The following is a 14,824-nucleotide window of genomic DNA, read 5'->3' as shown; positions in this document are numbered from 1 at the left end:
TAAAAAAAAAAACAAAACAAAACACAATAGTTAACCCAATTTTTTTTGTATAAAAAATCTCCTTAGGCGGCGCTTTAAATATTTTTACAGGTTCCAGTTTAGAGTTACAGAGGAGGTCTAGGCCTAGAATTATTGCTCTCCTTCTAATGATCGCGGCAATACCTCATATGTGTGGTTTGAACCCCGTTTACATATGTGGGCGCAACTTGCGTATGCATTCATTTCTGCGCGCAAATACAGAAGGATGGGGCGATTTTTTTTTTTTTTTTTTTTTTTTTTTTTTACACTGTCCCTTTCTTTGTTGTTTTTCTTTTTTATTTTATTTATTTATTTATTTTTTATTCCTTTTACAAGGAATGTGAACATCCCTTGTAATAGAAATAATGTCCTCTTTATGTAAAGATCTGGGATCAAAAAGACCCCAAATCTCTCATTTACTTTTTAAAAGCAAAAGATTAAAAAATAATTTTTTTTGGCTTTGGAGGGGTGGGGGATTTTTTTTTTTTGGTCAGAGAAGGGAAAATGATGTCAGACGTCGCTCCGCTCCGCTCCTCCAAGGGCATAGAGTCGGGTGGGGGCCATCTTGCCCTCACTGGACTTCTTGCCCAGCAAACGGCCGCATCGGATCACTACCAGGCTTTACCGATGGCTCCGGTAAGCCCGGAAACAACCATTAAGGTTGGGGGGGGGGGGAGAGTGAGTGATCCCATGGCTGATTTATCTGATGAGGAATTGCCCATAGTAAAAAAATGATACCGGGGTTATGGTAGCTTCTGCCATACCACCGGTATTTAACGTCAAAGTAATGGCGTATATGTAATGTGAGCTGGTTGGCTGCTGCCCAAGTAACACCCATGTGTACCCGCATAGTGGGTGGGCTTTTATGCCCACACACCGCACATGTGCATCCTTGGGCAGCAGAGCTTTCTGTGCTGTGCTCCGGGTCTTTATTAGTAATTGAGAGCCGGCAGGACTGGCTCCGGATCATGTGATCACTTTGACAACCAATCACAGTGCTCCACCTAGTTAAAGGAATTACTGTTGATACAACAGCGGAACCGCCTCTCGGCCCGCCGCTGGCTGCTGATTGACGGCACCCCCTGTAGGGGGTATGCTGTCTATACAGTGGCAGACACACCTCCCACCCCCCGCCCCTAGATGTGGATTTACAGCGCCCCCTGTAGGAGGTACCCTGACTATACAGCAACATACGCCGCTCCCACCCTGCCCTTAGATGTGGGTTTACAGCGCCCCCTGTAGGGTATATGCTGTCTATACAGCAGCAGATACAGCAGCAGACACACCTCCCACCAAACCCCTAGATTAGCCCCTAGATGTGGGTTTACAGCACCCCCTGTAGCGGTATGCTGACTCTACAGCAGCAGACACACCTCCCACCCCACCCCTAGATTTGGGTTTACAGCGCCCCCTGCAGGAGGTATGCTGTCTATACACCACCTCTGTGAATGTGCCAAATCCCTTCACCTCCACTCGTGGCCTCTCACCTTATATATAGACCCAAGAGTCACCAGGGGTCTCGTAAAGCATTAATATTCTCTCTAGGGGGGTCAAGAGAGATCAGGCTCCACAGAAGAAAGGGGTCCTCACTTCCTTATATCGGACACCTCCCGCCTGCCCATAGATGTGGGTATGACAGCGCCCCCTGTAGGGGGTATGCTTACTATACAGCAGCAGACACACCTCCCACCCGCCCATAGATGTGGGTTGACAGCGCCCCCTGTAGGGGGTATGCTGTTTATACAGTGGCAGACACACCTCCCACCCCCCGCCCCTAGATGTGGGTTGTCAGCCCCCCCCTGTATGGGGAATGCTGTCTATACAGTGGCAAACACACCTCCCACCCCTGCCTCTAGATGTGGGTTGACAGCCCCCCCTGTAGGGGGTACCCCGACTATACATCAGCAGACACACCCCCCACCACTCCCCTAGATGTGGGTTGACAGCGCCTCCTGTAGGGCGTATGCTGTCTGTACAGCAGCAGACACAACTCCCACCCGCCCATAGATGTGGGTTGACAGCGCCTCCTGTAGGGGGTATGCTTTTTATACAGCAGTAGACACACCTCCCACCCTGCCCATAGATGTGGGTTGACAGCCCCCCCCTGTATGGGGAATGCTTTTTATACAGTGGCAGACACACCTCCCACCCTGCCCATAGATGTGGGTTGACAGCACCCCCTGTAGGGGGTATGCTGTCTGCACAGTGACAGACACACCTCCCACCCCCCGCCCCTAGATGTGGGTTGTCAGCCCCCCCCTGTATGGGGAATGCTGTCTATACAGTGGCAAACACACCTCCCACCCCTGCCTCTAGATGTGGGTTGACAGCCCCCCCTGTAGGGGGTACCCCGACTATACATCAGCAGACACACCCCCCACCACTCCCCTAGATGTGGGTTGACAGCGCCTCCTGTAGGGCGTATGCTGTCTGTACAGCAGCAGACACAACTCCCACCCGCCCATAGATGTGGGTTGACAGCGCCTCCTGTAGGGGGTATGCTTTTTATACAGCAGTAGACACACCTCCCACCCTGCCCATAGATGTGGGTTGACAGCCCCCCCCTGTATGGGGAATGCTTTTTATACAGTGGCAGACACACCTCCCACCCTGCCCATAGATGTGGGTTGACAGCACCCCCTGTAGGGGGTATGCTGTCTGCACAGTGACAGACACACCTCCCACCCCCCGCCCCTAGATGTGGGTTGACAGCGCCCCTTGTAGGGGGTATGCTGACTATACAGCAGCAAACGCACCTCTCACCCTGCCCATAGATGTGGGTTGACAGCGCCCCCTGTAGGGCGTATTGATGTCAGCTCCTGAGGTGTGTGACCCTGGAAGAAGATTCTGTGCGGCTTATTTAGGCTCCACCCACAGCCCTTGGAGCCATGTGACTGTACAAAAACTCACAGAAAAAAGGTATTTATTCCTTTTTTTTTTTTTTTTTTTTTTTTTTTTTTTTGCATTACTTGCTAAATGGTACTCCTAGCCATTGGATAAACATTACCCTTCTGTATTTAATATGCCAGTGATTGTAAACCTCAGACATGAAATCTGAACAAAGCATATCCCCTCTATAGTGTGTACTTGTCTCCGTCCAGAGCACTGAGTGCCATTTCTGTCTGCTGCCTCCTTCCTCTATCTGACAAGTTTTCCTGAAGCCAAGAGATATAAATGGTGACGGGGAGGGACCTTCAGCACACAGCCTGTGATTGATAGCCTGTGTGCAATGTGAAGGGGGTGTGTCCCTTCCCTCCAATCAGCTCTCAGAGCTCTCCTCACTGATGTAACTTCAATCCCCCGCCCCCTGCTTTTCAGAGCTGAGAGATCCCGTATACATTCTGCACTTTGAGTATAGATGTAGGGGGAAGATTGCTGCAGATAAACGGGTACAACTTATGAAGGAAGATTTGTTTTATCTCTGTGTATAACCTGAAGCCAGTCAATGGAAGGGTTTACATCCACGGTAGTAAGCTCTGTAGTTGAGTACATGACTAATACTGTATATTTCCTCTCCCCTCCCCCCTCTCAGTATGACGAGGTCCAGCAGTCCCTGCAGGAATCCGGAAATCACAAGTTACTGGAAGAGATCACCGAGCAGAAAGTAAGAAAAAGAGGAAGTTTTGTAATCCTGTGTGATGCAATGCGGTACCGGTAGAGGAGGAGGGCGGACGTATCCCTTGTACAGACTGTCTGCCCCATCCCCCCACAGACCTAAATCCCTATTATACTCCAAAGAAAACCTTTATTATATTGCAGATTTCCAATTCTTAGATGTGATGACTGCATTTGTTTTCTTTTTAGGCTTTCTTACGTCCATTTTTAGGCTTTCTTACGTCCATTTTTAGGCTTTCTTACGTCCATTTTTAGGCTTTCTTACGTCCATTTTTAGGCTTTCTTACATCCATTTTTAGGCTTTCTTACATCCATTTTTAGGCTTTCTTACGTCCATTTGCATCTGGTGATCTAGCCAGTAAGTCTGTTGCTTTTCAAAAGAACAAGCTCTCCAGCATAATGTATCTGTTACAGGGATTAGAAAAAACATTTACCACTGACCGGGGTACTTACATTGATCAGCTTTTATTCATTTAAAGCAGGCATGTCCAACCTGCGGCCCAGAACCACAGGCAATGCGGCCCACTGCCCCCGGACAATTTTCTTTTTTTGCTGGGGTGGAAGGAAGTCGAGTCAGGGGCACGGTCACAGTGGTTTCCAACTAACTGTAGGCAGAGGCGCGGGAAGGGCACGGCGGCGTTTTATTACTTATATACCTTAACTATAGTATATATTTTATATGCGGCCCGAGAAAAGTTCTCTACACTCAATGTGGCCCAGGGAAGCCAAAAGTTTGGACACCCATGATGTAAAACCTTTAAAGGAAAAAAAAAAAAAAACCTATGACTGTAACTGATTATAAAGTGTGAGCTGGGAGTCCATCAATCACTCCCCTCCCCCCAGACTGCTGTCCAAAGATAGACCCCTGTGCTCCTTCATCCAGAGTGGGGGCACTCTAATATAGGAAGTGTGTTAATGGCCAGATCACCAGGTGAAAACAGGGGGGAGGGGAAGCCTATAAAAAGAAAACGAATGCAGCCACCACATCTAATGATTGGTAAGCTGCAATATATTATGTGTTTGGTTTTGGGTTTAATACCGCTTTAAGCAGGCCATACATTATTCAGATTTGGAAAAAATAAAAAACATTTAAAATAAATATATATACCTCCTGAATAATAATAATTGCTTATATTATTATTAAGCATTTATATTATTATTCTTAATCCTGGAGAATAATAATAATAATACTAATCATATAAATTATAAAGAATAATTAATATTTAGGATTATTATTATTATTATTATTATAAATCCGGAAGAAGAATAATCATAATAGAAATTCTGAGTAATAGTATTAATATAAATCCTGAATAATAATAATAGTTGTTGTTATTCTTATTCAGCATTTAAATGTAAAATTAATATTTAGGATTATTATTATTATTATTATTATTATTATAAATCTAGAAGAAGAATAATCATAATAGAAATTCTGAGTAATAACAATATAAATCCTGAATAATAGTATAAATCCTGAATAATAATAATAATAATAATAATTGTTGTTATTCTTATTCAGCATTTAAATGTATAATTAATATTTAGGATTATTATTATTATTATTATTATTATTATTATTATTATTATAAATCTAGAAGAAGAATAATCATAATAGAAATTCTGAGTAATAATAACATAAATCCTGAATAATAATAATAATTGTTGTTATTCTTATTCAGCATTTAAATGTAAAATTAATATTTAGGATTATTATTATTGTTATAAATCCGGAAGAAGAATAATCATAATAGAAATTCTGAGTAATAATAATATAAATCAAACACAAATTTTCCAGCAGTCCCGTTAGAGAGGAGTTGACTCGATCACTAGATTGACTCCTCTTGAATGGGAATGGCCTTGGGTGGATCCATCCTCCTAAACCAGCCGGATTTCGATCCATATATGGCCAGCTTTAGGGGCTCATTAATGCTGGATGAGGGTCACAGAGGTTCAGAGACCCCCAAAGTGTGACGTAGCCCTGGTCATGGCTCACTTCAGTCTAGTTCTTGGATGTATCATGTGCAGAGATGCTTCAGGTCAATCACAGCCAGTGAGCCAATGAGGAGAGCACAGGGGCCAAGCGTGTGTGGGAATAGACTATATCCATTGACATGTGTGGGGTGACCACCGAGATTACTTCTTCCACAGACTAATTTTTAGATTGGATATACACCGTATGAGCGCAGATTGGGGTATTTAAAAAAATCTGAACTGAAAGCTCAAGCCAATTTTTATATTGTCCATCCTTGCCTATTTTCTGTAAAGTACAAATCTTAGTGATAAATGAAAAAAAGAGGAGGTGTTTGTAGTCTAAATCAGGAAACCAACCTAGGGTGACAACTCTACTCCTCCATAGATATAGTAAGGTTAGCGTTGTCACCCTAGGACAGGAAGTGTTACTGGTTGATCACCAGATGAAAATAGGAGGGTTAAAAAGCCTGATAAATACTAATGCAACCACCACAACTAAGGACTGGTATGCTACAATATGTTACATTTTTGTTTTTGGGTTTGGATACACTTTAACTTTAGTTATCAACATTGTGCTGAGGATTTTAGCAATGCATGTGTGTTTTTATTTTTTATTGATAGGCTTTACAGGAGAGCCTACAGACATCTAACAGAGAATTGGAGGAAAATATCTCCAGACTTGAGCAGGATCTAGAAGAAGAGAAACAGCGGGGGACAGAGCTGGACAATACGGTAACACAACACTCAGAGTGCAACCTATCTATTCACTAGAGAGCGGCGACATCACTGAGAATGCAGCCTATCCCTTCACTAGAGAGCAGTGACATCACTGAGAATGCAGCCTATCCATTCACTAGAGACCGGTGACATCACTGAGAATGCAACCTATCCATTCACTAGAGAGCGGTGACATCACTGAGAATGCAGCCTATCCATTCACTAGAGACCGGTGACATCACTGAGAATACAGCCTATCCATTCACTAGAGAGCGGTGACATCACTGAGAATGCAGCCTATCCATTCACTAGAGGGCGGTGACATCACTGAGAATGCAGCCTATTCATACACTAGAGACCTGTGACATCACAGAGAATGCAGCCTATCCATTCACTAGAGAGCGGTGACATCACTGAGAATGCAGCCTATCCATTCACTAGAGACCGGTGACATCACTGAGAATGCAACCTATCCATTCACTAGAGAGCGGTGACATCACTGAGAATGCAGCCTATCCATTCACTAGAGAGCGGTGACATCACTGAGAATGCAGCCTATCCATTCACTAGAGACCGGTGATATCACTGAGAATGCAGCCTATCCATTCACTAGAGAGCGGTGACATCACTGAGAATGCAGCCTATCCATACACTAGAGACCTGTGACATCACAGAGAATGCAGCCTATCCATTCACTAGAGACCGGTGACATCACTGAGAATGCAGCCTATCCATTCACTAGAGAGCCGCAGTGACATCACGGAGAGTGCAGCCTATCCATTCACTAGAGACCAGTGACATCACTGAGAATGCAGCCTATCCATTCACTAGAGACCGGTGACATCACTGAGAATGCAGCTTATCCATTCACTAGAGAGCGGTGACATCACTGAGAATGCAGCCTATCCATTCACTAGAGACCGGTGACCTCACGGAGAGTGCAGGCTATCCAATCACTGAGAATGGGGAAATGCAGTCTGTTTTTCTGTTAGTGTGTAAAAACGAAATAAAAGAAAATAACATCTAATAAATGTTTTCCAGCTTTCTGAACTTAATGAAAAAATTAAAGCATTGGAAGAGAGTTTCAGAAATGAGAAGTCTTTGAAAGAAGAGGTAAGTCGTGTTAGAGGCAGTTTTTTGTTTTAGATGAGTTATTCTTTGTTATCACATTTCTACCTTAAGCATTGCTATTCCTGACTGGGTCACATGATCTCACTTCTTTTTACAGATCCGCACCACACAGAAAGTGTTTGAAATGACCGAAGGTCGGCTGGAGTCATCGGTGCGCGATGCAGTGGAGGAGCAGGCTCACCTCCAGGAGAGCATTAAACAGGTGAGATCCCTGAGAAACAAAAAGAGGAACTGTTTGCTGCTACAATACCCACATTGTAATTGTAGAAGAAAAACCTGAACCAGGTTCCTGGGTATACCTGAGATAAAACGCTCAATGTTATGGTAAACTGCAAGAGAACATAGAATGATTTATTGTTCCGTAAACCTTAAACATTTCCACCAAGCAATTTCAATTGCATTCTAAGCTGCCAAATGTCTGTTTTACTATACCTTGTGCTTCTTTATGAAGTATTTATACCTAGTGATCCCTGCCAGTCTTCTGTATTGTGTCTCTTTTCCTGTTTCATTCTGTCAAGACTAGCTACAGGTGGGTCCTGTAGTGGTTGGGAACGGCGGTGGGTCCTGTAGTAGTGGGGAACGGCGGTGGGTCCTGTAGTAGTGGGGAACGGCGGTGGGTCCTGTAGTGGTGGGGAACGGCGGTGGGTCCTGTAATGGTGGGGAAGGGCGTGGGTCCTGTAGTGGTGTGGGGAAGGGCGGTGGGTCCTGTAGTGGTGTGGGGAAGGGCGGTGGGTCCTTTAGTGGTGGTGGAAGGGTGGTGGGTCCTGTAGTGGTGGGGAAGGGCGGTGGGTCCTGTAGTAGTTGGGAACGGCGGTGGGTCCTGTAGTGGTGTGGGGAAGGGCGGTGGATCCTGCAGTGGTGTGGGGAACGGCGGTGGGTCCTGTAGTGGGGTGGGGAACGGTGGCGGTGGGTCCTGTAGAGTGGGGTGGGGAACGGTGGCGGTGGGTCCTGTAGAGTGGGGTGGGGAACGGTGGCGGTGGGTCCTGTAGTGGGGTGGGGGAACGGTGGCGGTGGGTCCTGTAGTGGGGTGGGGGAACGGTGGCGGGGGGTCCTGTAGTGGGGTAGGGAACGGTGGCGGTGGGTCCTGTAGTGGGGTGGGGAACGGTGGCGGTGGGTCCTGTAGTAACAATGGTAGTGGGTCTTGTTGTGGGAACGGCAATGGGTCCCCCTGTGTATGTAAACCTTAAATGATTGTTTAAAAATTCTCAATTGCATTCTAAGCTGCCAAATGTCTGGTTTTCTACATCTTGTGCTGCTTTATGAAGTATTAATACCTGGTGATACTGCCAATCTTCTGTATGATGTACCCCTTCCGGTTCCATTCAGTCAAGGCTAAACGCGGATGGGTCCTGCAGTGGGAGGGGGCTGTGTGTCCTGCAGTGGGAGGGGGCTGTGGTTCCTGCAGTGGGAGGGGGCTGTGGTTCCTGCAGTGGAAGGGGGCTGTGGTTCCTGCAGTGGGTGGGAGGGGGCTGTGGGTCCTGCAGTGGGTGGGAGGGGGCTGTGGGTCCTGCAGTGGGTGGGAGGGGGCTGTGGGTCCTGCAGTGGGAGGGGGCTGTGGGTCCTGCAGTGGGAGGGGGCTGTGGGTCCTTCAGTGGGAGGGGGCTGTGGGTCCTTCAGTGGGAGGGGGCTGTGGGTCCTTCAGTGGGAGGGGGCTGTGGGTCCTGCAGGAAGAGGGGGCTGTGGGTCCTTCAGTGGGAGTGGGCTGTGGGCCCTTCAGTGGGAGTGGGCTGTGGGCCCTTCAGTGGGAGGGGGCTGTGGGCCCTTCAGTGGGAGGGGGCTGTGGGAGCCGCAGTCTGCAGTTGTGGGGCTGACTTGCCACCTGCACTTCTAGTGGTGAATAACAGCAGTCCCTGGCAGCGTTGAATTCTAGGATAAATACATCACTTTCTCTGGCTGAATACTGCAGACAGAAGCATGCCCCCTATATGTCTCAGCATATGTGGAAAAGTGGTGCTGTGATGGTCATGTGACCATTCTGAAAAATGGTAAAAAAGGTTTCTTTTGCTGCAAATGTACAGTTGGGTGTGTGTAGATAATTTCACTGGAAATGTTGCTTAGTATGTTTATTAAACCTCGTGCTGCACATTGTGAAACAAACTGCTGCCAATTTTGGGACAGATCTGTTTGTTTTGTTGGTTAAATATTGAGAAGCTCACCTGAGGGGGGTACAGAACACATACCTGACGTATGCCAATGTCTGTTACTTTTTCAGCTGTCGAAGGAGGCGGAGGGATGGGAGGAAAGGTTCAGCGAGCTCTCGGAGAACTCCAGGATGCTGAGCTCATCAGTGCAGGTTATGCAGGAAGACATGAGCAGCAGACAGAGCCAGGTCAAGGTCGGTACTTTGTAGTATCTGTATGCTTTACGTTTTTAATGTTTGCTGATCTATGAAAATAGTTTTAAAACTAAAGACTCTGCAGCTATCAATAATTTTCCTTTGGGATCAATAAAATTATTCTGAATCTGAATATAAAAAAAAAATAAAGTGTGTACATAAAAAAAAAAAAAAAAAAATTAGTTTTTTCTTTTTAAGGAAATTATTTGTAAGTTTGTCTTTACTTTCCTACGAGACCGTATACCCTGGGGAGTGATTGGCTGTATATTTGTACTGTACACCCGGGGTTCTGAATGTGGTCTGGCCAGAGGGATGAAAAGCAATAATTTGCATGGCACCGCCCACTGAATAATCCCTTTATTTTTGGGATATGTGATGGAATAAGACCTGTGGTGGTCTATCTATCCTCCACCACTCTTCCTTTAAAAAAACAAAATACATAACCCAATTTTTTGTAAAAGATGATGTCACGCCGAGTAAATGGTTACCAAACATGTCACGCTTTAAAATTGTGCACGCCCACGCAGCGGTGACAAATACGTAAGATTTACTATCCATCGGCTATGCTTAAAAACCTTTTCGGGTTACCACTAATATCTACAGAGGAGGACTGGTGCTAGAATTCCTGCCCATGATCTGACGTACTTGGCGATACCTCATATGTGTGGGACAATCGTTTTTTGCGTGCGGGACCGATGCATGCGTTCGCCTTTGCGCGCTAGCACGGAAGGGACAGGGGCACTTAGATTTTTTTTATTTATTTTTAATTATTTGTTTTTTTTTTATACTGTTGCTTTTTTTGTTGATCACTTTTATTGCTGTCACAAGTAGGGTCTACTTTTTTTTTTTTTTTTGTCGCTTTTTTTTTGTTTATAGCGCAAAAAAATAAAAAACCAGCAGAGGTGATCAAATACCACCAAAAGAAAGCTCTATTTGTGGGAAAAAAGAACATTTTTTTTTTTTTGGGTGCAGCGTCGCATGACTGCGCAATTCTCAGTTAAAGTAACGCAGTGCCGTGTCACAAAAAATGGCCTGGTCATGAAGGGGGGTAAACCATCCGGAGCTGAAGTAGTTAAAGCGGAGTTCCACCCAAAAGTGGAACTTCCGCTAATGTAATTCCTCCCCCCGGTGCCACATTTGGCACCTTTCAGGGGGGTACGGGTACCTGTTTTTGACATGTACCTTTCCCCACTTCCGGGAGACGGCGCCGTTCCTCAGAAGTTATTGTGCACTCACCCTGCATGAGGTGTATCCAAACCACAACTTTTCTGGCGTCCAGTGGACCCACTGGTTAACCAGTGGCGACAGCCAACTGAGCAGGTGGTCTAAACAGACCACTGCCAAGTTAAGGCAGGTGATTAGAAAAGATACAGCTCCAATATGAGTAGAGCAGGTAGACATAAGTCACTGATTAGGCGCAGGCTAAATGTCAAGCAGTCTATTTATGCACTCCTGATTAGGGCAAGTGTGAAGTCCAGTTACAGTGCTACGGGACAGTCAGGTGGTTAAGGCTCAGGGAAGATGGTCACACAATTTATACTGCTTAACTTCAGTGGCAGGCTGGGAAAGAGTTACAAATATTTTGGCAGATTAAAAGGTTCATGTACTGTATGCATTAGAGTTCAGTTTTAAGGGATAAACGTATTTGTGACTTCTAATCGAAGTGTCCACTTGTAACCCCGTTTTTGTTCCGTGCTATGTCACATGTCACTGCTCCCTCTGCAGCCCGCCTCTACATCGCCATAGAATACTGACCAGCCAACCATCTGACCTGTTTTTCCTTCGCAGTCTCTTATTGACAGCTTGCTGAAAATGAAGGATTGGAGCTCAGAGGTAGAAGGAATCGACAAAGATGAGGAGGAGGATGGCGTCCTTACTAGTATCAAGTGGGATTTTGAAAATGGGGAACCTTTAGGTAAGAAGCATTGTTCCTGTCGATTTATCATCCATTCCCTCACCCCCATCCCTCCCCCCTTGTTTTTTTGTTTTTTAAGATTTTGTTCGCAGAATGAAAAAAAATTTAACATAAAAAATGAGAGTCTCTTCAAATACCCACAACCAACTTATACTTTACAACCCAGTGTAAGCTCCATGTCAGATAGTGTCAGAGCTTATCCAGGGTTGATGAAGTCCTACTCGCGTAACATTATTTAGGCTGCATCATAGGAGAAGGTCACATGTTCCCTCCATGGTCAGAAGCACTGAGTATTTTGCAAGAGCTTCAACAGAGTGGCTGGAGAAGTGCAGCAAGGGTTTGGGTTGGCAAAGAAGGGGGGGTTTAGAGATTGTTGCTGTACTGTATGGGCAAAAACCTTCCAATTTCATATTTATTAGACCAAAACGGAGCAACAAAGAGAAGTTTATTTTTATGGCTTAAATGGGCCATTACCGGAATCGCTGCCATCCCAGTTGTGGGACCTGCTGCCGTTCCGGTTGTGGGAGCCGCTGCCATTCACATACCCACTTCCGTTTCTGCTGCGCGACCCTCTGCCGTTCACTTACTCGCTGCCTGTTCTGTTCTCGTTGTGGGACCCAGTGCCGTTCCCATTGCAGGACCCACTGCCGTTCCCATTTGAGCACTCACAGCCATGCCCGTTCTGTTCCCACTGCTGTTGGCATTTGTGTAACCACTGCTATTGCAGGATCGACTGTCGCTAATGTCACAGGACCTTCTGCCATTCCAGTTGCATCCTGTACCCACTGCGGTTCCCGTTACAGGGCCCACTGCAGTTCCCGTTGCGGGGCCCGCTGTCACTCACGTCGCAGGACCCTCTGCAGTTCCAGTTGCATCCTGTACTTTCTGCTGTTCCTGTTGCGGGACCCACTGTTCATGTTTCTATACCCACTGCCATTCCCGTTGCGGGACCCACTGCTGCTCCCGTTGCGGGACCCACTGCTGCTCCCGTTGCGGGACCCACTGCTGCTCCCGTTGCGGGACCCACTGCTGCTCCCGTTGCGGGACCCACTGCTGCTCCCGTTGCGGGACCCACTGCTGCTCCCGTTGCAAGACCCACTGCTGCTCCCGTTGCAAGACCCACTGCTGCTCCCGTTGCAAGACCCCCTGCTGCTCCCGTTGCAAGACCCCCTGCTGCTCCCGTTGCAAGACCCCCTGCTGCTCCCGTTGCAAGACCCACTGCTGCTCCCGTTGCAAGACCCACTGCTGCTCCCGTTGCAAGACCCACTGCTGCTCCCGTTGCAAGACCCACTGCTGCTCCCGTTGCAAGACCCACTGCTGCTCCCGTCCCCACTTTCATTGACGTTCCCACTTCCGTTTGTGTTCCTGTACTCAATGCCACTCCCGTTGCGGGGCCCACTGCCGCTCCCATTCCCACTTGCGTTCACGTTCCTGTACCTACTGCCATACCTGCTGTCGCTCACATCGCAGGACCCTCTGCAGTTCCAGTTGCATTCTGTACCTTCTGCTGTTCCTTTTGCGGGACCCACTGTTCACATTCCTGTACCTACAGCCATTCCCGTTGCGGGACCCAGTGTAGCTCCCGTTGCGGGACCCAGTGTAGCTCCCGTTGCGGGACCCAGTGTAGCTCCCGTTGCGGGACCCAGTGTTGCTCCCGTTGCGGGACCCAGTGTTGCTCCCGTTGCGGGACCCAGTGTTGCTCCCGTTGCGGGACCCAGTGTTGCTCCCGTTGCGGGACCCAGTGTTGCTCCCGTTGCGGGACCCAGTGTTGCTCCCGTTGCGGTTCGTGTTCCTGTATCCACTGCTGCTCCTGTTGCGGGACCCACTGCCACTCCCATTCCCACTTGCGTTCATGTTCCTGTACCCACTGCCATTCCTGTTGCGGGATACACCATTGTTGCGGGACCTACTGCTGTTCATTTTCCCGTGCCCAGTGCGGGGACCCTCTACTGCTCCCTTTGCAGGACCCACTGCCGCTCCCATTCTCACTTGCGTTCACGTTCCTGTACCCACTGCCGTTCGTTTTTGTGGGATCCATCGCCGTTGCTGGACCCACTTCTGTTCATGTTCCCGTACCCACTGCTGTGCCCAGTGCGGGGACCCTCTGCCGATCCAGTTGCAGGACTCAATGCCAATTCTGTTACAGGACCCACTGCCCTTTACATTCCCGTATCCACTTCCGTTCACGTTCCTGTACTCGCTACAGTTCCCAGTGCGCAGACCCGCTGCCGTTTCCATTGCGGGGCCCACTGTTACTCCCGTTGTAGGACCCTCTGCCATTCCCGTTGCAGGACTCACTGCCAATTCTGTTATGGGACCCACTGCCCTTCACATTCCCATATCCGCTTCCATTCATGTTCCTGTACTTGCTACAGTTCCCAGTGCGTGGACCCGCTGCCATTTCCGTTGCGGGGCCTGCTGTTGTTCACGTCACAGGACCCTCTGCCATTCCAAGTTGCATCCTGTACCCACTGCTGTTCCTGTTGCAGGACCCACTGTTCAGTCCTGTACCCACTGTCGCTCCCGTTGCTGGACTCATTGCCTCTCCCTTTGTTGGACCCATTGCAGGACCCACTGCTGCTCCCGTTGCAGGACCCACTGCTGCTCCCGTTGCAGGACCCACTGCTGCTCCCGTTGCAGGACCCACTGCTGCTCCCGTTGCAGGACCCACTGCTGCTCCCGTTGCAGGACCCACTGCTTATAGGCTGCTCTTATAGACCCCAGATCCCTCCATTAAGAGTGTCTGTCACATGCCCAGTGCGGTCACAAAAGATGTTTACAAAAATTGTATACCGTGCTTGTGTGCAAAGACGAATTCGTACGCGTTGGACCCGTGTGCATGCAAACCGCAATCTTTCCACACATGTGAGGTAACACCGCGAACATCAGATACTGGGCAGTTACTCTAGCACTAGAGCTCTGAAAAGCTGCTATGCAAATACCGTGTGGTATAAAAAAATGCAAAACCCACCAATTTATTCTCTAGGGCCTCTGCTTTAAAAAAAATATAAAGTTTAGAGATTCCAAGTAATTTTTTTGCAAAAAATATTGATTGTTACAAGTAAGAAAGGGCCTGGAGCTCAAGTGGTTAAAAGCATTACCTTACAACACGGCTTGTG

General features: G+C 47.6%; 1 protein-coding gene across 1 annotated transcript in view; it reads left to right on the top strand.

Moving 5' to 3' along the window:
• MIA2 (MIA SH3 domain ER export factor 2) overlaps positions 1 to 14,824 on the top strand; it is a 127,965-nt gene that overhangs the window by 71,057 nt on the left and 42,084 nt on the right. The window contains 6 exon segments of the mRNA XM_082275861.1: positions 3,551 to 3,622; positions 6,229 to 6,339; positions 7,366 to 7,437; positions 7,553 to 7,657; positions 9,668 to 9,790; positions 11,579 to 11,705. Coding sequence (XP_082131987.1) covers positions 3,551 to 3,622; positions 6,229 to 6,339; positions 7,366 to 7,437; positions 7,553 to 7,657; positions 9,668 to 9,790; positions 11,579 to 11,705 — 610 coding nt within the window.

This window comes from Pelophylax lessonae (assembly GCF_965119305.1).
Source record: "Pelophylax lessonae genome assembly, chromosome: 13".
NCBI classification, from domain to species: Eukaryota; Metazoa; Chordata; class Amphibia; order Anura; family Ranidae; genus Pelophylax; species Pelophylax lessonae.
This window is presented reverse-complemented; position numbering and strand designations above follow the sequence as displayed.